The sequence below is a fragment of the Anopheles moucheti genome, chromosome 2 (genome assembly GCF_943734755.1).
Source record: "Anopheles moucheti chromosome 2, idAnoMoucSN_F20_07, whole genome shotgun sequence".
Taxonomy (NCBI): domain Eukaryota; kingdom Metazoa; phylum Arthropoda; class Insecta; order Diptera; family Culicidae; genus Anopheles; species Anopheles moucheti.
In genome coordinates, this window is record NC_069140.1 from 20491621 (window position 1) to 20514911 (window position 23291).

General features: G+C 47.2%; 1 protein-coding gene across 1 annotated transcript; it reads left to right on the plus strand.

Moving 5' to 3' along the window:
• Positions 1-9350: 9350 nt before the first annotated feature.
• Positions 9351-11727, plus strand: LOC128296736 (translation initiation factor IF-2, mitochondrial). Its single transcript, XM_053032218.1, has 2 exons — positions 9351-9530; positions 9592-11727. Exons 1-2 carry the CDS (start codon positions 9502-9504, stop codon positions 11657-11659), a joined length of 2097 nt encoding a protein of 698 aa, XP_052888178.1. The 5' UTR covers positions 9351-9501; the 3' UTR covers positions 11660-11727.
• The last annotated feature ends 11564 nt before the right edge of the window (positions 11728-23291 follow it).

A 23291-nucleotide genomic window follows, 5' to 3' on the forward strand; every position in this document is an offset into this window, starting at 1 on the left:
CTGATACCAGGAGAGCATCCAACGCAGGAGGATGCTTTTTCCGTGTTGATCGATACAGAGAACTCACCAAAAATGACCAGTTTGTCAAGCTCTGATACCAGGAGAGCTTCCAACGCAGGAGGATGCTTTTTCCGTGTTGATCGATACAGAGAACTCACCAAAAATGACCAGTTTGTCAAGCTCTGATAAAAGAAAAGCTCTGATACCAGGAGAGCATCCAACGCAGGAGGATGCTTTTTCCGTGTTGATCGATACAGAGAACTCACCAAAAATGACCAGTTTGTCAAGCTCTGATAACAGAAGAGCATCCAACGCAGGAGGATGCTTTTTCCGTGTTGATCGATACAGAGAACTCACCAAAAATGACCAGTTTGTCAAGCTCTGATACCAGGAGAGCTTCCAACGCAGGAGGATGCCTTTTCCGTGTCGATCGAGAGAGAGAACTCACCAAAAATGACCAGTTTGTCAAGCTCTGATACCAGGAGAGCATCCAACGCAGGAGGATTTGCCTGAGGAGCACATAGTCTGTTTCATACTGATGTAAATGTGCAAGTGTATATGCGACGAAATGATCGCAAGTGTCTTCACAATGACCGAAGAGATTGGCCCAGAAATTCTTGGATTTCTTGATACACGGACAATCGACCTAAAATTGGAGCATCTAACTTAATACGCAAAAATCAAGCGAACGATCAAAAATTCACATTAATATGTGCAGGGCCACGAGAGTTGATAAAATGCTGACGAATTGGTCAAAATTGGCAACAAATTGGTGCTGGTCAACTGTGAAAACCACTATACGGTAGCCGCGCACACAATTGTTTTCAGATTTCCGATACCAGGAGAGCATGTTTTTCAAGAGTTGGAATAAATTTGCACTGCAGGTGAAATAACCTGCAGCGTGGAATAAATTTGCCCATAACTATTGCATTGCATACTATCAAACCCGTGAGAGCGTTCACTAGTTTAAGGAAAATGGATGAAACGGAGAGCATCCTTCATTTCGCTCAAACTTTCCGTCGGCTGGTACGAAATTCCATACAAAACCAGCTGTTTTCAGATTTCCGATACCAGGAGAGCATCCACGGAAGAGGTAGCACCTAGTACAGCAATTTTGGTCGAAAACCGCCGAAAGGTATGCAATATATCAACACAAACTCTCCCGTTGGTCGTGAAAAATTTCTTGGAAAACTACCATTTCTCGAATGTATAGTACCAGGAGAGCATCCACGGAAGAGGTAGCTCCTGGTACTGCGCCGGAAGGTATGCAATCAACTTGCAATGCAATGCGCCCTAAGGTATGCAATGTTTAAACACTAACTTTCCATACAAACCAGCTGTTTTCAGATTTCCGATACCAGGAGAGCATGTACTTCAAGAGGTGACCCTCAGCCACTCAGGCACTCATGAGTGACTGAGTAACCGGCACTCATGAGTGACCGGCACTCATGAGTGACCGGCACTCATGAGTGACCGGCACTCATGAGTGACCGGCACTCATGAGTGACCGGCACTCATGAGTGACCGGCACTCATGAGTGACCGGCACTCATGAGTGACCAGCACTTATGAGTGCCAGTCGATTAGCCGTCAATTAGACGTCAATTAGCCGTCAATTAGGCGTCGATTTGCCGTCAATTAGCCGTCAATTAGCCGTCAATAAGCCGTCGATTAGCCGTCGATTAGCCGTCGATTAGCCGTCGATTAGCCGTCAATTAGCCGTCAATTAGACGTCAATTAGCCGTCAATTAGCCATCGATTAGCCGTCAATAAGCCGTCGATTAGCCGTCAATTAGCCGTCAATAAGCCGTCGATTAGCCGTCGATTAGCCGTCAATTAGCCGTCAATTAGCCGTCAATTAGCCGTCAATTAGCCGTCAATTAGGCGTCGATTAGCCGTCGATTAGCCGTCGATTAGGCGTCAATTCGACGGCAAATTGACGGCTAATCGACAGCTAATTGACGGCTAATCGACGGCTAATTGACGGCTAATCGACGGCAAATTGACGGCTAATCGACGGCTAATCGACGGCTTATTGACGGCTAATCGACGGCTAATCGACGGCTTATTGACGGTTAATTGACGGCTAATTGACGGCTAATTGACGGCTAATAGACAGCTAATTGACGGCTAATCGACAGCTAATTGACGGCAAATCGACGGCTAATTGACGGCTAATTGACGGCTAATCGACTGGCACTCATGAGTGCTGGTCACTCATGAGTGCCGGTCACTCATGAGTGCCGGTCACTCATGAGTGCCGGTCACTCATGAGTGCCGGTCACTCGTGAGTGCCGGTCACTCATGAGTGCCGGTCACTCATGAGTGCCGGTCACTCATGAGTGCCGGTTACTCAGTCACTCATGAGTGCCTGAGTGGCTGAGGGTCACCTCTTGAAGTACATGCTCTCCTGGTATCGGAAATCTGAAAACAGCTGGTTTGTATGGAAAGTAAGTGATTAAACATTGCATACCTTAGGGCGCATTGCATTGCAAGTTGATTGCATACCTTCCGGCGCAGTACCAGGAGCTACCTCTTCCGTGGATGCTCTCCTGGTACTATACATTCGAGAAATGGTAGTTTTCCAAGAAATTTTTCACGACCAACGGGAGAGTTTGTGTTGATATATTGCATACCTTTCGGCGGTTTTCGACCAAAATTGCTGTACTAGGTGCTACCTCTTCCGTGGATGCTCTCCTGGTATCGGAAATCTGAAAACAGCTGGTTTTGTATGGAATTTCGTACCAGCCGACGGAAAGTTTGAGCGAAATGAAGGATGCTCTCCGTTTCATCCATTTTCCTTAAACTAGTGAACGCTCTCACGGGTTTGATAGTATGCAATGCAATAGTGATGGGCAAATTTATTCCACGCAGCAGGTTATTTCACCTGCAGCGCAAATTTATTCCAACTCTTGAAAAACATGCTTCCTGGTATCGGAAATCTGAAAACAATTGTGTGCGCGGCTACCGTATAGTGGTTTTCACAGTTGACCAGCACCAATTTGTTGCCAATTTTGACCAATTCGTCAGCATTTTATCAACTCTCGTGGCCCTGCACATATTAATGTGAATTTCGATCGTTCACTTGATTTTCGCGTATTAAGTTTGATGCTCCAAGTGGAGATCGGTTGTCCGTGCGTTAAGAAATTCATGAATTTCTGGGCCGATCTCTTCGGGCATTGTGAAGACACTTGCGATCATTTCGTCGCATATACACTTGCACATTTACATCAGTATGAAACAGACTATGTGTTCCTCAGGCAAATCCTCCTGCGTTGGATGCTCTCCTGGTATCAGAGCTTGACAAACTGGTCATTTTTGGTGAGTTCTCTCTCTCGATCGACACGGAAAAAGCATCCTCCTGCGTTGGATGCTCTCCTGGTATCAGAGCTTGACAAACTGATCATTTTTGGTGAGTTCTCTGTCTCGATCAACACGGAAAAATGCATCCTCCTACGTTGGATGCTCTCCTGGTATCAAAACTTGACAAACTGTTTTTTTTTTGTGAGTTCTCTGTCTCGATCAACACGGAAAAAGCATCCTCCTGCGTTGGATGCTCTTCTGTTATCAGAGCTTGACAAACTGGTCATTTTTGGTGAGTTCTCTGTCTCGATCAACACGGAAAAATGCATCCTCCTGCGTTGGATGCTCTCCTGGTATCAAAACTTGACAAACTGGTCATTTTTTGTGAGTTCTCTGTCTCGATCAACACGGAAAAAGCATCCTCCTACGTTGGATGCTCTCCTGGTATCAGAGCTTGACAAACTGATCATTTTTGGTGAGTTCTCTGTCTCGATCAACACGGAAAAATGCATCCTCCTACGTTGGATGCTCTCCTGGTATCAAAACTTGACAAACTGGTCATTTTTTGTGAGTTCTCTGTCTCGATCAACACGGAAATAGCATCCTCCTGCGTTGGATGCTCTTCTGTTATCAGAGCTTGACAAACTGGTCATTTTTGGTGAGTTCTCTGTATCGATCAACACGGAAAAAGCATCCTCCTGCGTTGGAAGCTCTCCTGGTATCAGAGCTTGACAAACTGATCATTTTTGGTGAGTTCTCTGTCTCGATCAACACGGAAAAATGCATCCTCCTACGTTGGATGCTCTCCTGGTATCAAAACTTGACAAACTGGTCATTTTTTGTGAGTTCTCTGTCTCGATCAACACGGAAAAAGCATCCTCCTGCGTTGGATGCTCTTCTGTTATCAGAGCTTGACAAACTGGTCATTTTTGGTGAGTTCTCTGTATCGATCAACACGGAAAAAGCATCCTCCTGCGTTGGATGCTCTCCTGGTATCAGAGCTTGACAAACTGATCATTTTTGGTGAGTTCTCTGTCTCGATCAACACGGAAAAATGCATCCTCCTACGTTGGATGCTCTCCTGGTATCAAAACTTGACAAACTGGTCATTTTTTGTGAGTTCTCTGTCTCGATCAACACGGAAAAAGCATCCTCCTGCGTTGGATGCTCTCCTGCTTGATGCTCCTGTTGGATACCAGCTTGACAAACTGGTCATTTTTGGTGAGTTCTCTGTCTCGATCAACACGGAAAAATGCATCCTCCTACGTTGGATGCTCTCCTGGTATCAAAACTTGACAAACTGGTCATTTTTTGTGAGTTCTCTGTCTCGATCAACACGGAAAAAGCATCCTCCTGCGTTGGATGCTCTCCTGGTTTCAGAGCTTGACAATCTGGTCAGTTTTGGTGAGGTCTCTGTCTCGATCAACACGGAAAAAGCATCCTCCTGCGTTGGATGCTCTCTTGGTATCAGAGCTTGACAAACTGGTCAGTTTTGGTGAGTTCTCTGTCTCGATCAACTCGGATAAACCATCCTCCTACGTTAGATGCTCTGCTGGTATCAGAGCTTGACAAACTGGTTATTTTGGTGAGTTCTCTGTCTCGATCAATACGCAAAATGCATCCTCCTGCGTTGGAAGCTTACCTGGTATCAAAACTTGACAAACTGGTCATGTTTGGTGAGTTCTCTGTCTCGATCAACACGGTAAAAGCATCCTCCTGCGTTGGATACTCTCCTGCTTGATGCTCCTGTTGGATACCAGCTTGACAAACTGGTCATTTTTGATGAGTTCTCTGTCTCGATCAACACGGAAAAAGCATCCTCCTGCGTTGGATGCTCTCCTGGTATCAGAGCTTGACAAACTGGTCAGTTTTGGTGAGTTCTCTGTATCGATCAACACGGAAAAATCATCCTCCTACGTTGGATGCTCTCCTGGTATCAGAGCTTGACAAACTGATCATTTTTGGTGAGTTCTCTGTCTCGATCAACACGGAAAAATGCATCCTCCTACGTTGGATGCTCTCCTGGTATCAAAACTTGACAAACTGGTCATTTTTTGTGAGTTCTCTGTCTCGATCAACACGGAAAAAGCATCCTCCTGCGTTGGATGCTCTCCTGGTATCAGAGCTTGACAATCTGGTCAGTTTTGGTGAGGTCTCTGTCTCGATCAACACGGAAAAAGCATCCTCCTGCGTTGGATGCTCTCTTGGTATCAGAGCTTGACAAACTGGTCAGTTTTGGTGAGTTCTCTGTCTCGATCAACACGGAAAAATCATCCTCCTACGTTGGATGCTCTCCTGGTATCAGAGCTTGACAAACTGATCATTTTTGGTGAGTTCTCTGTCTCGATCAACACGGAAAAATGCATCCTCCTACGTTGGATGCTCTCCTGGTATCAAAACTTGACAAACTGGTCATTTTTTGTGAGTTCTCTGTCTCGATCAACACGGTAAAAGCATCCTCCTGCGTTGGATACTCTCCTGCTTGATGCTCCTGTTGGATACCAGCTTGACAAACTGGTCATTTTTGGTGAGTTCTCTGTCTCGATCAACACGGAAAATGCATCCTCCTGCGTTGGAAGCTTACCTGGTATCAAAACTTGACAAACTGGTCAGTTTTGGTGAGTTCTCTGTCTCGATCAACACGGTAAAAGCATCCTCCTGCGTTGGATACTCTCCTGCTTGATGCTCCTGTTGGATACCAGCTTGACAAACTGGTCATTTTTGGTGAGTTCTTTGTCTCGATCAACACGGAACAAGCATCCTCCTGCGTTGGATGCTCTCCTGGTACCAGAGCTTGACAAACTGGTCATTTTTGGTGAGTTCTCTGTCTCGATCAACACGGAAAAAGCATCCTCCTGCGTTGGATGCTCTCCTGGTATCAAAACTTGACAAACTGGTCATTTTTGGTGAGTTCTCTGTCTCGATCAACACGGAAAAAGCATCCTCCTGCGTTGGATGCTCTGCTGCTATCAGAGCTTGACAAACTGGTCATTTTCGGTGAGTTCTCTGTATCGATCAACACGGAAAAATGCATCCTCCTGCGTTGGGTGCTCTTCTGTTATCAGAGCTTGACAAACTGGTCATTTTTGGTGAGTTCTCTGTCTCGATCAACACGGAAAAATGCATCCTCCTGCGTTGGATGCTCTCCTGGTATCAGAGCTTGACAAACTGGTCAGTTTTGGTGAGTTCTCTGTCTCGATCAACACGGAAAAATGCATCCTCCTACGTTGGATGCTCTCCTGGTATCAGAGCTTGACAAACTGGTTATTTTGGTGAGGGCAACTCTCGTGGCCCTGCGCATATTAATGTGAATTTCGATCGTTTGCTTGATTTGCGCGCTTTATGTTTCATGCTCCAAGTGGAGATCGGTTGTCCGTGCGTCAAGTAATCCAAGAATTTCTGGACCGATCTCTTCGGTCATTGTGAAGACACTTGCGATCATTTCGTCACATTTACATCAGTATGAAATACACTACAACACTTTTACATCTTCCAGAAGATTTTTAGTAACCGCTAGAGATAAAGTCATCAAAGTGAAAATGGGTGTAAATAATTCCAATAACATTTACCCTAATGCACAATCTATTACACCGCTTCCGCGGCACAAATCGATGCTCGCTGTTTGCGCTGTTCAATTCCATTTTCCTAATTTGTTAAACAATTCCATCGTCACCGGCAGCAGGTTTTCCTTTCGCCTGCATTTCCGTACAGCACAACACACTCGCCACTCACGCAACTAAGCTACGAAATCTTCCTAAAAACACTCTTTTGCACGCGTTTGCACAGCATGGTCGAGATTTTCCACCTTTTCCATCTTTCCACGACGGGAGGGGGGGGGGGGGGGCGGGTTCGAGTCTTTGGCATGCAAACGGGCGATGCGATTTTCCCGCGCGTTCCACCCCGTGTTTGCGGTGACAAATATTTATTTTGAAATAAGTTGGAAAATCAATAGTAAACGCGTCCTCCAACGCATGGGATGGATGGATGGATGGAAGTGTGCGGTGTACAAAACCAATGACAATCGGAAAACAATTCAACATTGACGGCCAGCTCGGAGCTCCAGCGGAGCAAGTTTCGTACGAAAAGAGAAACACAAACGCTGCGACCATGCGATTGTGTGTTTTTTTTCTGTTTTATGGCCATTTTCCTTTTTCTTCCGTTGCTTTTTTGATTTCACAAACCTGCGTAGCACTTATTTTCCGGTCACCGTCTCGCGACGGTTGTTGGTTCGTGAAGGTGATTGTGTTATTTTTAGCAACAAGTTTTATTCTTCCTCTATCCAATGCGCTTTGTCTTGACCGGTACAAACCAGGGCGGTGGAAATGTTTTCCGATTTGATAAAGATGCGCCCGTCCTGCTTCGGGCTGGCCATAAAAAGTAATAACTCAACGGCCACATGCATCCAGCAAAAAAAGGTAGATGAAAGAAAGCACACCGTCGCTTTGCACTTCAACAAACTGCGCGCATCTTGGGGTGTGTGTTTTTTTTTTATTTTTGTGGTGTTCATATATATCTTTTTCCGTCTTCCTATGCCAGCCCTCTTCATTTCTGTTTAGTTTCGCTTTTTGTCACGGCCCGGTTTTGACCACTTGAGGGTGTGTGTGGCAGATTTTTATTTTCTTCCATCCCATACAAAATATCCTTGGAGCTGGCGCGGGCTTTTTCGGTGCGTATGTTTTGACAGCGCACGCTATCCTTTCTCCGCACGTACCGGCCACGAAAGTTTTGGTTCTGCTCGGTCCCGTGGAGTTTCGCATGCCGGGTTCCGAAACCGAAGAGGGTTTCACCTGCACCGAAGTACCCTTTATCTTGCTTTTGTCATAATCACGCAGTAATTCAATTTTCGACTGAGTCAATATTTGTCCGAGGATGGGTGGTCCTTTCCAGCTTTTGCTCGCTAGTTGTACCGCCCGTTTATCCGCCAGCATCAAGCCGTAACGGTGGTGTCCGTGACAACGACGAAACGAAAAAAAAACAAACTCGGAACAAAACCCGCACGTTGTACTATCTGAAGAAGGTGTGAGCATTCCAGTTAATGGCATCGCCCGGTTTCATATTGATGACTTAATTTCGTAATTGAGCGCAGAAGGAGAATCTTCGCATTGGGAAAATGAACCTGTGTGTTTTCTGGTTTGTAAAGAAGTTTTCTGTATTTCGAATCGTTGCACGAAAGACGGACTGTGTATTATCGTACATAATATTCAATGAATTTTCTATGCTTCTTTGTATGAAATTTATTACAGCGTAAATTGAGTTCCATTGTTTAAACTCTATTAATTATCATTGTTTTTGAAATTGTGGTGCATCAAACAACTGAAAAAATGTTGTATATCGTGTTTTTATTCACATTCGGAAATCCTCTCTAATTTTTGACAACAACAAAGCCATCCGGAAACAGTTGGGAAGCGCTGCCCCGCTTCTTTTCCTTTCTAAAGCTCTTCCGAAAGCTTAAAGCTTGCGATCCCTTAAAAAAGCTTCAAATGAAAGTTTGGAATCTAGCGACATCTGGCGGAATATTATAACACATAGTTTACCATAAAGTACAGACAGTTCCCGAGATACGCTATTATTTAATATTATAATATAATAATATTATATTATTAAACCCACGTAACTTGAATTGCCGTGTAAGTCGAATCCTTGTGCAAATTATTTTGTACTTCAACGTCACAGTGTCAACTTCCTTCTCCGCGCTTAATTTATTCACCGAATCAGCCGAAAGCCGCGTATGTCCGAATCCACGTATAAGAGGAAATGCGTATATGGGGCGGCTCGGTGGCATGTTGGTAGCGAAGCCGGTCTTCACACGAACGGCCCGGACCAAAATCCCATCCGGACCAATCCCCCGTAGCAAGGACTGACTATCCGGCTACGTGGTAAAATAAGTCGATACGGCCAGGCCGTTCTAACGAAACAAAAAAAAAGGATATGCGTATCTTGGAGACTGCCTGTATTTCATTGTTTTGCGTATTATTCATTGAGTATTTTCACCAGGAGCAATCGATGACAGTCATTTGACATTCATCGGGCTCAGCTGCGATTCGAGGTGCCGGCATGTTTAGACAGTTTAAAAAGTAAATAAACATTTCATAACGTCCCATGTTTTCCGCAAGTGTAACATAATCCATGTAATAGTTAATAAAACTCATCTTGATCTACTAGTAAACCATTATTCAGTTATCTTTGTCAGCACTTTCCGATGTTAAACATAAGATATCTGACAAGAAGGTAATACGTTTGTATGGAGTGTGAAAGAGTATTTCCTAAACTTGTCTTTTCCTTTTGGCAGATTAATTTGGAATGAATTGCTGCAAACACGGTTGTGTGCCGTTGGCCCAGTTACAATCACACACCAGCGGCAGCTACAGTTTAGTGCAGCTCTTGCCAAGCGACGTAAAACTGCCGAAGAGAAGCATGCGATCGAATATGCACCAAAGAAAAAAAATAAACCGCAGACGTCGGGCGTAGTGGACATCTGGCGCAACATGACCGTTGCGGACCTTGCCCAATCATGCCAACTCGATCTGGAACACATCCAGGAGGTGATGCTGTACGTGAAGGGAGCCGGTAACATTGACGGTACGGCACGGCTTGAAGATCCAAAGCTGATCAAAGATATAGCGGCCAAGTGTGGCTTTAAGACTAAGATTGTGGCAGCACCGGTTGCGGAGGATGAGGAGGAGTTGCTAAAGGATCGTGATGTGGTGCCGAGACCTCCGCCAGCACCCGAGAACTTAAAGGAACGACCGCCGGTGGTGACCGTAATGGGTCATGTGGATCACGGCAAGACGACGCTGCTCGACTCATTGCGCGGAGCCTCGGTTGCGGCCGGAGAGGCTGGCGGTATAACGCAACACATCGGCGCCTTCACGGTGGAGCTAGACAATGGTGAAAAGGTCACATTTCTCGATACACCCGGACATGCGGCATTTAGTGCGATGCGTGCACGTGGCGCTAATCTGACGGACATTATTGTGCTGGTAGTAGCGGCCGAAGATGGTGTCATGGAGCAAACAAAAGAGGTGTTACGGCTCGCCAAAGAACTGTCCGTCCCGATCATTGTGGCGATAAACAAGATCGATAAACCGGGTGTCAATATCGAGCGTGTAAAGAAGGAACTCTCGCAACACGGACTCGCGCTGGAAGGTTACGGAGGTGATACAATTGCGGTGGGTGTTTCGGCACTACACGGCACAAATCTGGACGAGCTGACCGAGGCTGTGAGCACGCAGGCTACACTGATGGGCCTGAAGGGGGAGTACACTGGACCGGTGGAGGGTGTCGTGGTGGAGTCGAAGGTCGACTCGCATCGTGGAAAACTGTCCACGGCTATTGTATCGCGCGGTACACTGCGCAAGGGTACGATATTGGTGAGTGGACAGGCGTGGGCTAAGGTGCGCGGACTCTTCGATCACGCCGGACAACCCGTTTCGGTCGTCACTCCCGGAATGCCGGTAGAGATACTGGGCTGGCGAGAATTACCCCTTGCCGGTGATACGATACTGGAGGTGGAATCGGAAAAGATGGCCAACTCGGTACTGCGGTGGCGCGCAAACCAAGCCATGAAGGAAAAGGCCCTCAGCGATGCGGAAGCCATCAGTCTTAAGCGAAAGGAGCACGATGAGCAGTATCGGGCGGATCGCGAGAAGGCCCGTCTATCTGGGTTTTATCGGCGCAAACAGCAGGGTCCGCGACAGAAGGAGGCGACACCGGACGATGGAAAGCCGCGCATCAACGTGATCGTGAAGGGCGATGTACACGGCTCGGTAGAAGCCATCCTGGACGTGTTGGAAACGTACGACGACAATGAACGGTGCCGGCTGGACGTGATACACTACGCCGTGGGTGATGTGAACGAGAGCGATCTCGAGTTGGCCCGATTGTTCGATGCGATCGTGTACGCATTCGCGGTCAATGTACCGAATAAACCGACGAATGGCGTTACAATCCGACCGGTTAACATCATCTACCGGCTGGTGGATGATCTGAAGAAAGAGATCGACACCAAACTGCCGCTAGTGGACGTGGCAGAGGAAGTCGGCGAAGCGAACGTACTGCAGCTGTTCGACATAAACGAAGGCCGGCGGAAAGTGACCGTGCTGGGATGTCGGTGTACGAAGGGATTGCTTAAGAAGTCGCTCAAGTACAAAGTGCTACGCAACGGTGAGCTGTTGGTGGATGAGCTCGGGCTTGAGTCGATGCGTCATCTCAAGAACGAAGTGGACAGCATCAAGAAGGATGTGGAGTGCGGATTGCGGTTGGATGATCAAGCGCTCGAACTGAAGGCAGGTGACACGATCGTTTGTTACCAAATCAACCGGGTACCGCAACAGACCGAGTGGGATCCAGGGTTTTAGGTAGATAGTTAAGCTTGAAGGTTAGCCTGAATGAGGCGCTGTAAGAGGGATGAATAAAAGAGTGTTAGATGCGTAACTGGCAAGTTTTGTATGGGCCTCGTATCCGATTCCCTTTATTTATTTATTACTGTTTACTTTTATAAGCACAACTTAGGTGAAGAAGCTTCCCTGAAAAGCGCATTGACATATTTTCCATACAACTCGTATCGATGCTAGCGGCACTTGCATAAAAGATTGCACACCAGTTTATGGATGCTGAACAACGAGCATAGAATGAAAATTATGTTTTACCGGTTCTGTTAACCTTTGTGTCCCGAGAAAGCATAATTCTTCCTCGCATTGTTTTGAATTTTATTTTAATTGTAAATTTTTAAACTTTTTTTCGGAATATTGATACATACATTATTAAAATTTGTATGTTGTGGTTCGTTATGTTGAATCCGTTTTTTTTTTGGATATAACTCATTTCCTATACATGTGATGCAGTAGTTTGAGGTTAATGCTACGTCGACCACGTGGAGCGCATAACAGGGATGGAACACGTGTTTCCTTGAGTTGCTTGCGCTAGCTAATTTTCCTATATATATATTATTATTATTAGTATCGTTTCCTTTGTTTTATTGATAATTTGTCGTTACAGGCAAGCACACTGGTTCTAGGCGCCTTCGAGCGGTAAGGCAATTGCCAATGAAGCGATCCATTTCGAATGTTTTTCACACGCGCCCCATCACACTGCAGGAGGTACAAGGCAAAGAAAATTAGACATCCCAGTTTCAACTTCTCAAAATGCTTTCTTCCCCCCCGGGAGAAAGAGCCCATTTCGGGCGGTTCGATAACGCGAAGGGGGCATCATATTTAACACGGAATTATCGGTAAGTGGTGTAACGTTAAGTAATGCACGCCCGTAAATAGTTTGCCCCGGGGGCAGACGAGCACCGTGTGGTTGTGTTGTGATGCTGATGTTCTAAAACCATTTTTCCCTTTTCTCTCGTTCCCGGCCCGGTAGAGCAATCGGTTGATAGTTGCGCGTCAGCATCCATTAATTTCCATGCGGGATAAAAACAAACAGCAGAAGTTTGTGTGGCTGGCGAGAAGCAGTCGTGGCATGCACCGGTGGTGGTATGCAATCGGTTCTGTTCCTCATTCTCGCCACTGCTGTTGGACGTACTGCACACTGCTTACTATATGGTTACATGCAGTGCACCGCTCGGCTACGGTGCAGCATCAAGCACGGCAGCATATTCCCTCATCGAGACCCCGCCAAAAACCCCGGACAGAGTCGGGCCGGTACGCTCTGTTTACGATCCAACATGCTGGGCACCGGGCGGGTTGGAGTCCTGTGATTTCGTCATTCCAGCGTTACCTTGAACCATTTGGCTTGGGCAGCCGAAGATGGATGGGTGGGTGATGTGTAATTTTCCAACCAGATGACTCCCGGCCCAACCAACCATCCAGCCAGCCAGCCCGGCGGGATCAATAGAAAGAGAAAGCGGCAAAGAATCGGCAACCGCAAAGAACCCAATCACACGTAACCGCGGCCTTACTCCCGCAGACTCAGGGTTGCGATTCGGTTCCACTGCTTTGGAGACAGCGCCATGGTGGCAATCCGGGTGCATGTTGGGCCGCGCCAGGATGGTAAGCACGATAGGAATGCGGGCATACAAATTCGCCATACACCAGATGCAGTTGCGAACGAAAACCACGCCACAACTACGCCATCACAAGACGAAGAACTCAAAGCAAATCATTCCCAGCGGCGTGGCTGATGCAGCGGATGAATTTCGGTCCGGTGAAGGTGGAACCGTCCACGGTCCGGACGGGACGGGACGGGTTGTAGATCAATCATTTCCGTCCACTGGGCGGTTGGTGTTGAGGGGTAGGCCAACGTTTTTCTTTTCATTCTCCACTGTGTGTTTCGCAAGCGAGCGGGGTTTGCTTTCAACATTGTTGGCCCAACAACGAGGGACACTGGAATGATATTCGTTCGGCAATGTTGGACAGATTGGAGACATGATGGAGTACGAATGGTCCGTTGGTTCGGGTACGCGCGAATAGCAGAAAACCTGAAAAGACTTTGCCAGAGCGTTTCGTGTGTGTGTGTGAAACTACAGGAAGAATGACAACGATGTGCACCCGTGTTCGGGGTGACGGTTTTGTTTGTAGAGCCGTAGTTTCGTTCTTCATCAGCAAACAAATATCGATGCACCACGTTGCATCGCAACGCAATGGTTGCAGTGGTGAAGATATTTCGGATAAAAAAAAAACTCTCTACACAGTTCTTCGCCTAGATGAAGTTGAACGCTGACGCGGGAACGAATCGATGGAATGGATAACGAATCGATCTGGACGGGAAACGATTAATGGTCAAGCGAAAATAAGCATCCATCGGCAAAGGCAAAGGTAAGAAAGCGTTGAACGTTTTATGGTACGTTCTCATAATTGAACATAGCGAATGAGTTAGAGCGCGAGCGCCTTGAGAAGATGGGTTGATGAGGATACTAAGTATTTAACATCGGTACAAAAGCCAACAGTGTGCAAGAGCTCGTATAATTCGCCATCATTTGTATGTTACAGAACGAAAACCACGTGAAGCAAGCACCTTCCAAGTCGAGAAATCTAGATACGCCTAATATTCGTAATTATACGTTTGCAAACGTGGACGCTTGTTTAGGACGATATTCTTGCTGGAAAACCGCCGGAATGGACCGAACACTGCACTCGGTGGAAGAAAATGCACCAAAAAATCCCTCGAACGTGCTTGCGTTGCAGCTTCCTACAAATCGACGTCTTCCATTCGGTAAGAATTTGGAGATTGTAAGAAGGTAGTTTTACGTTGCCCCCGAAACCCGAACCGTTCCATGTGTGTTTCGTTTGGGTGTTTGCGAGCGTACGACTTGGATCGCCTGCACTCCAGATTCTTCGATGCTGTTTGCGCTTCAGGAATGCATGCTTGATGGACGGGACGGATGGTTCTGGGTTCTGGTGCGCTGGCTGTTCTTCTTCGAATTTTTGTGGCCTTACATTTTCCTTGCCGCTAATGGAGTGCTATAAAATTGAGTTAATGAAAGAGAAAACTCGAGCAACTACGGTGCGGTCTTTCGCAACCATAAACACTGTTGCGGTGTACCATGATGCGTGCTGGATGTATCTGGAGCATTTCCGTAAAGTGTTCTCGAGTGTTCCAGTCACTCAAACCGATCAACCGGACATGTTTTATTTGTTTTTCGAAGATTGGTACCTAATTTGGTAGCTTTGGTTTGGTCAAAGCGCTACTTTGGCAAATTTAGACATAGACATAAGCTCACTGCGAGAACACGATCTTGTTACTTCCGCGTCAGCTTCCCTTGTTCCCCCTGACTGACAAAAGCAAAAAATGACCCCCCCCCCAACCCTTCATCGGCGGATGCCTGCTCTAAACGGCGACTCTATCCGCGAGGGCTGGTTAGTTCCTTACGCTTACTTATCCACCCATGAGCTGAAGATTTCGTGCGTAGGGCACTGTGGTCCGCCTTTATCAGCTTCCACTTCCTGTTTGAGGGCAGTTCGCTTCGTTCGCAAGCGGAACGAGCTGTCCGGTTTGTCGGGGCTACTAAAGTGGTAGGCCAGCACGCGTGGTAGTGCTGCGGCCGCTGATTGCGTGCTGGCTGACGAGTTGACCTAAAAATAAAGCAACAGTTCGCTGCTGGAAGCACCGGAACGGGAAAAAGTTTATCAAAATATTCTTTTTCCGCTCCCGAAAAAAGAAAGGAGGAGGAACAAATACGAAGACGACGAGGAGGAGAAAACCCAGCAAATGGGTGATGGATTATTTGATTTAATGTCATGTCGGAGAGGAGTTTAGCATGTACTGCTCTAAACACTTTTTGTAATAGACATCTCCTTGGATTTATTTTAAAACCAAAATCTTCTAATCGTGAGAATAGTAATTGGGATTTTGGGAACCAAGAATTCTAGGGTCCCTCGGCGATAAGTTCAAGAAGAGACAGTTCCAGTTGCTGAGCAACGTTTTCTGAAAGTTTTGAAGCGATACCTCAAACGCATTCGCCTCCAATGGCGATTTGTACAGCTTTAAGATACATTGTAAGGATAAGCATTTCCTACCACTTGCACACGCACCATACGCCGGCCAGAGGCTACACTGAAGAGCATGAATGGAGTCTGTAAAACCCACCGAGTGCGACACGCTCGCCACGCGTTATCAGCTCTACACACATCTGCAAGGAATACACAGTGCCTCGAAAGGAAGGAACTGCGTGATAACGCTGTACTGTGGCCTTCGGGGAAGCTAAACGCTGGTCGTGTCGTGGCGGTATCTAGCCAGGCAACGAGCTGTGTGATAAAACCAAAGCCATAGCCGCTCGAAACCTTGTTACAATGGTTTGAATCTGACGCTTGCCAACTTCCAGCCAGCGAATGATCAATGAATCGTCCAAGAAATGGGCACAAGGGCCCACAGCCGCGTAGGGTTGTGTGCCGATGTGTGCTGATGTAGGCAAACTAGAACTCACATAAACATCACACCTACCCGATCCGATTCCGGCGATTCCTACTCGGACGATCGTTGATCTGCACGTACTTTCTTCTCGTCCAAGGCAAGGTCGCCCACGTGCCTGCCGTATGACTTTCTTCGAGGCTGTTCGAGGGCAGTTTCGAGGGAAGATTTCGAACCGGGCCCAAATGAGCCCACGAACCGGGCACGGAATGTGACACACTGAAAGTGAGTAGGACTTGGTGGTGGAATTATTTCGAGAATTTTACACACCGCAACTGGATTCCCTAACTGATGTGTCTGAGAAGGTGTGAACAGTGAGAAGTAGACCAAGTTCTTGAAGTATTTTTACATCTCGGAACATAACTTAGGAGTTCCAATTGTCACCTAATTCCAGATGATCTATTCGGGTCATGTGTGACAATAGTGGCATAGAAGAGGCTGACTTGCCAAACTTCGCACTTTATTCACTCGGTCTGCATGTCAGCAGGTTCTTTTTTTATGGACAAAAACGACAGCAAAAGCGTCACACCACATCTATTATTGCAACCCATCCATCATGCATTGTGATGTGATACTCGTTGGAGTGTCCTGTCTGTGGCGCAGGGTCAGCAGCAGCAGCAGCTCACTAACCTGTTGATATGTTGGTCAACCGTTAGCTTAATTGACCGTAAACTGATCGAAAGCCATAAATCTTTCCTGCCATATCGCCCGGCGCGGTTAACTCGTCCACCCGCTTCGGTCGATTGTTAGACGCACCGAACGCTCCAAAGATGGGCCCCGGTGACATATGCGACTCCGGAACGGCAATAAAAAAGGTTGTAATTGATACGGTCCAGGGGGTAGCGATCGTGCGCGGCAGGGCTGGAAAAGATTTAATTTTCACTCCCGAGTTCCAACTTGCAGTTCAGCAGTGGGGATGGGAGGGTTTTCTATGACCACGAAACATACCCGACCCAGCGCCACGCTCGTAACTGGAGCGATCCTGGGCCCGGTTTGGCGTGTGGCCCCCGGAAGTCGCGACGATGCACCCGGAGGGGACGGTAGGTCATAAAAATGGGGTTTGTGCGTTTCCGCGAGGCGCGATGGTGGAGATGTCACGCGTGCCGGGATGACTTCATTCGGTTCGGCGTTGACATTTGAGCCTGATGCCTCCTTCCTTTCGTGGTGTGGGGGGACTGTTTTTGTTGTTTTTTTTTGCATTACGTTGCCCTTTACAACGATGTTAGCGCTGGTTAGTTTCGCGTACGCAGTGACCGTGACCGGTCGAACTTGCCGGAAGACTGATCTGCCGGGCGCACCAAAGCCATTCCGTTCGCAGTCTTCAACCGAAGCACAAATAGAGAAAGTGTATGAGCGCTGGAATAGAATCATCCAACTAACCGAAAAGAAAAGAAAAAAGTCCACGGGCTCCAAGAACTCCCTGGAACTCGATGGAGCACACTTTCGCTTCATCCAAAAATAACGAACGTACTAAAAATAAATACACGTCAAACGTCGGTTGAAGTTTGTTGCCGTGGCACTGTGACGCGGCTCTCGAATTTAATAATCGAACCCCGGTAGTGGCGGGCTTCTGCCAGCAACGAACCGCCCAAGCAAACGTCGGAACGGGCGAAATACCGTTGGCGTCGGTGAAGTAGTTGCGTTGTGGAGTTCATAGTTTGGTGGCGCTGCTTTCGTTGCCCGACGCACTCGACGCGGAAAGACGTCTGTGGCCGTAAAAACTGTGTGTTGCCGTGATATTGGAAGGAAAAATTCATCACCCTATGCAAACAGGCTGATGTTTTCGGATGCTGACTGTTGACTGTTGATGGCGTCCATATCCAGACGTTACAGCACAGCGAGCAGATTGCCAAGCCGTTCCAGCAGTGGCTCCGGGGTTTTATGATTTATTTAGCGAAATGTGAACAAATAAGCTAGGTGCATCGGGAAAGGAATCGTGGGCAGAAAATATTGAGACACGCTGAACGTTATTTGCCGTGCTGGTTTTATCTGCTCTAATTGTGAAACATGGTAAACACATTTGGGGGAGCATCTGAACTTCGGCGAAGTAATGTGGCGGAGTGGCGTAGAACTATTTGCTTCGTTTAATGTTATGACACCATTAGTCTAGTTTTTAAAAGTTCATTAACCAGTGAAGTAATTCTAGATGGTGCAAAAAAATATTTTTGTGTTCTCCACAAAATGTCCAACAAAAAACCTTGAAGATCAACGGACTTCTGAGAGGTGATGAATGTCAACGGTCGTTAAGCTAGTTTGAATGACTTCGAGATCACTCTCGCACGTGCCCACTATAGAAATTGGAAGACTAACGAGGATCTAATGTGTCTCTAGACTGGACCGTTCGCAGCTCGGAAATACCCCCAGCGGGAAACTTATCACGATAGTGATCGCGAGCGATATCTGTGCGAGAGCATTGGAACCGATCTTCAAGCATGGGATGGGAAATTAGTCTCGCTCTCGGGAAAATTCCAGAGAAAGATCGTACTTCGGCACGAGAGAAAGAGTGAAAGTGAACCCCGCGAACGCAACGCAACGATCAAAAACGAGCACGATCGCAACATGATCTTCCCCTTTTCCGAGACAGGGGAATTCGGGGAAGATGCTGCCGATGCTGTCGATAATTTGGACGCGAATTGGCTCCCCGTTTTTCTCCACGAAGTGCATACGGGAAGGGCGGCATTCCCGCATGGGTCCCCGCCCGTCAAATTCCAGCCCACTTCCCAGGCACACTCGCACGTGTTTGTGTGTGCTGTGGGCTTGTGTGCCGTTCCCGCTCTAGCAGATGCCAAGAAACAAAAAAAAAATAAGGGAGGTAAACCCCCATCTATCGCATCCCCCTCGGCACACAAGAAAACGCACACACAACAAGCCGCCGGACCGCTCGGCGGTGTCTCCGACCTGAGTCCAGGCCCATGTGCGATCGTTTCTCCCTGTTTCCCGAACTGTTTCATTTCTTTCGGGATTTCTCGTGGTTTTCTCCTTCGCACGTTGGCGCTGCGTTTATCCCGACCTGAGATGGATCTTTTCCCTTCTTCGCCATTGCATCAACCGTCCAGCATCCGTCGCTCCTCAAGTCCCTCTCTCCCACCCCCTCCAGGGGGGGCTATTATTAATAACATAATACGTATAATATACACACATATTATTTAGTCAAACTGTGTGTTAGCTAATGGTCAGCGGGGTTTTGGCGGTTTGGCAGGATTGTACACGCAAACACCACACACATCCACATCGCTGCTGGTCCGGGTACGCGTACCACATCCGCACCGATAAGGGCGGGACGACGAATGGCGGCCCACAGTGTGCTGGCGGCGGGTCAGGGCGAGCGAAACACTGATTTCGAGCGTTAGCGAGTGTGTGGTTGAGCGCTTGTGGCTGCAACAGGGCCACAGTACCCGGGCCCCGGTTTTGAAAACGGTTTTTCCTGCCTCGAGCTCGACCGCGGTGGCCAGTCGAAGTGTTGCGCTCAAGACGTACGGTGCGCAGTGCACTCTTTCTGTTTCCCGGGCGTGCGCGCGCGCGTGTGTGTGTTTCGGAAAAAGGATTCGTATTTTTTTGTTTGTTGGTGGTGGCGGTGTTTTAATGATTGCGTGCGCAACACATTACACAGTTTGTTTGTTGCGGCCCCCTTTAATTTTTCCACCGAACAATTTGGAATAAATCGGTAAAGTAAACACGCAATTTAAAACATATCGAAAAGCAATGAAGGGAACATAACTGAAGGGAACATAAAAATGCATGCTTTTCGATAGTTTCGCAAGCAACTCTTTTGGCCTGATTAGTGTTGTTAGCAAAAAAGCAAGTGGCGCATTTATCGAAGGCACAAAGTGTGGACGCTTCCAGTGGATGGATTAAACGTACGTACGGTGTTTCCTTTTTCGGCTCCCGGTGAACCGCTCTGGAACCGATTTTAATGCGCCCGTGTTTTATCTCTCTGACGGCTGCAAACCCTTGCATTCTACGGGGCCCTTTTTAGCGATCGGTTCGAAGGGGCCTGGGAGAGGAGCTTTTCGGCTACGGATTGGATTGAAAATTACTATCATTTGGTGCCGATGCTCGATTCGCTTGTGTTAGGAATGGGGGGGAATTATTCGTTGCGTTCGTTTGTTGCTTTTTTTTTTGTATTCTTCCATTGATCGCCCCACACGGTGGTGTGTCCTGCGGCTTAAGTGAGGGAAGCATTAAACGTTAGTTATCTGTTTGTTTCGGAACTCTGCTTCGGCTGTAGTGATTTTTTCCCCTTTTCTTCTACTGGAACCGAGCCGCAAATATCACCATCGCGTGTGTGTGTGTCAGTGTATGTGTGTGTGTGTATGTTGGATTCCTTCGATTCAGTGTGGCAACGCCAATTTGTCCACAATTCGGCATTTTCGGCATTAGAACCATCGGCAGAACGCGGCCCGGGAGTAACATGATCCTGATTTAGTTCGGTGTGCAGCCAGTGAGATCGTCCGGGAATCCGTTCCGTTTAGTTCCCGCGTGTGCTGTTGTGTCTGTCCGTGCTGTTCGGGATTAAAGTGTACTGATTCTGTAATTCGGTATTTTTTCCTTCTTCTCCAGTGTAAGTGGTGCACGCAATTGCGATCGCGAGGTGAACCTTAGAGCATTTTCGGACCCTTTTTTGGGGGTTTCCGTTCAGCGGTTAGTTATTTGGTGTGTTTGGCCATCTGCGGCCGGGTGTGAGGCGTACGAGTGCCATCAGCAATCAGACAGTGCCAGTGACAGAGGCCTGAAGGTGAGTGAGTGGCTGTTCCTTGTTGGTTTGGTGTTGTTCGGTGACGCGAGTTCGTCCAAGTGGTGCAAGTGTCGGTGCGTTTCCAGCTTTATCGGCTCTCACGCGACAAGGTAAGTGAAGTCTTTTGAATGTTTCGTGGTGCGTTCCCGCCAGAAAGAAACGTAAAGCGACGAACCGCCGCGGGGACGCGGATCTTTAAGAACCGCATTTGCGCTGCACAGTAAAAGTGAGGAGAATGTTAACGGCCTGTCGACGATTAATCGTACTACTTCGGGGGGAGAGTGTTTTTTTTTTATTCTGGGGGATTTTTTTATCACAGCCACACACACAGTCCCCGGGGTCCAGTGTGAGTCCCCGTGACTGGACGGTTCGGGGTTTAAAATGTTGTGCGGATTCCTCGTGGAACGCTAACGCATACCCATGGTCCGTCCGTTTATTTTTCTCCCCCCGAAGATGTTCCGTTTTTCTCTTGTCGTCTTTTTGTTTGTGCTACCTTCGCCTGGGTTCCTTCCAGTGTTGCGGCACTGCCCGGTCAAACCAGGCGTTTCTAATCAACCGACCGATTGAGAGCTTTAACGAGCCTGTTCTGGTGCCTGTGTTGTTCTGCCCTGGCATGTCCCAAAGCGAACCGCAACGGTGGCATCAACGGCAGCAAAACTTCCAATTTTATATCGCATCCAGATTTATGTTCCTTGTCGGTAGTTTCTTCAACCTTTACTTTATGACACTTGCATGTCAAAGCCACCCCCCAGGACAGGGGGGTTTTATAACTGTGGGTCCTCTTTTCTTTTCTTCTTCCTCAGAATTTGAATGATTTATGGTAATATCGAAAAGCGGGAGGAAAGGGATAAGTTGCCATATTGCTTAATTTGCCAACCGTGCGGATTCGCCTCGGCAAAATCCCAAATTCTTGGTGGAAGCTGTGCCCAAAGCTTTTCATCATCATAAATCCATAAGCCGGTGCTGCAGTGCTGACGCACATCTTCTGCCGGTTCGGAAGCTTATATCTGTCTGTGCCACCCCGAAATCGTTTGCTGTCTTCATGCTGTGTCGTGTTGTTGTTTTTTTGTTGTGTTTCCCTTTTTGTTCCGCGAACTAATATCGAAAGCTTTGTGCGCGAAACAAACAGCCAAGATAAACCCCCCCGTTTCGTTTCGTTTACTGGTAAACAATCAACGCCCAACAACGCCTCACATACTCGCACAAAACTCTGTTACAAAAATACCTTCAGTTTGGAAGGTTTGTCCTAGCACTCATCCCACTCGGGGGCGGTCGGGATCTAGCGCAAGTAACGAGCATACACCGGTTGTTGTTTGCGCTGAGTACGGCGGGAAGGATTTAGCCCAAGATTTACCGCTTTGATCCTGGCCAATTTGTTGGAATTGCCTTCGGTAATTGTTTTGGAATCAGCTTTGAAAACAGCTTTTTCCCACTCTCACCCCCGGGAAGATGGTGAATAAAAAGAATCAATTCAAACAGTGCTACCACTTCGAACCGTACCGGGGGTCAACCGGCGTTTTCGGTTGGTAAAGCACCGGAAACACGGCAACCAACTTGGGCGCGATGGGGACACACGGCTGGAAACCGCATAACCGCATCGAAAGTTGACCACTCGGAAACAACCCTAGCGGTAGCATCACGAAACGGTGATGGGTTTCTTACGGGACCGGGGCGCAGACCACATACACACAGCTGTGTGGCTCGACTCGACTCGAGAGATCAATTTGCAATTTGAATGTTGAAAATTTTAAATTGGAGAAGTTTTTGCCACCCTTGGAATATTGTTTCTTTTGGGTGGGGTTTCTTTTTTATTTTGGGGGGAGTTGGGAATGATTCTCAATTTCTCATTTCCAGCCGGCAAAGTGGATGTTTTCGGAAGTCGACGAGCTTTATGGCAACGGTTCGGTACGGATATCACCAGGAACTCCTGGCCGATTAAACTGTTTTCGTTTGGTAACCTTTGGATGTGCTTTAAAACGTGATGGACTGGAGAGTTGGTGTCTGAGATGAGGGGTTCGCAATGACGCAAAAGTAAATTCGGACGAAAGTATGAAGAATTTTGGTAATTATAATACGCCAGGGCGATACTAATTCCGCCACCAGCTGTTATTTGAGTTCGATAGACTGATTAAAATATTTGGGAGGCATTGCATCTACGATGTCAGAATATCAATGGAAATGTCCAGGAATATTAGATTTCAGAATGTAAATCACGAATCTAGACGCATCAAATTATAATAATTCATTATCTTCATGGTATGTCTTAAATTTTTCAAAATGTGTTGATGTGTTGTAGAACTCTTTTTAATGTTTAAAGTTTTAAGTATTTACATCAAGTTTATTTTATTATTGTATAATGACTAATATTTGCCGTATGTTCTATCGTATATGGTTAGAGAGTACAC

What these genes read in the sequence shown, in the direction of transcription:
- LOC128296736 (XM_053032218.1), top strand. Translation starts at nt 9,502, where the DNA reads ATGTTAAACATAAGATATCTGACAAGAAG. An exon ending in ATAAGATATCTGACAAGAAG is followed by an intron (nt 9,531 to 9,591) that starts GTAATACGTTTG and finishes TCCTTTTGGCAG; the next exon opens with ATTAATTTGGAATGAATTGC.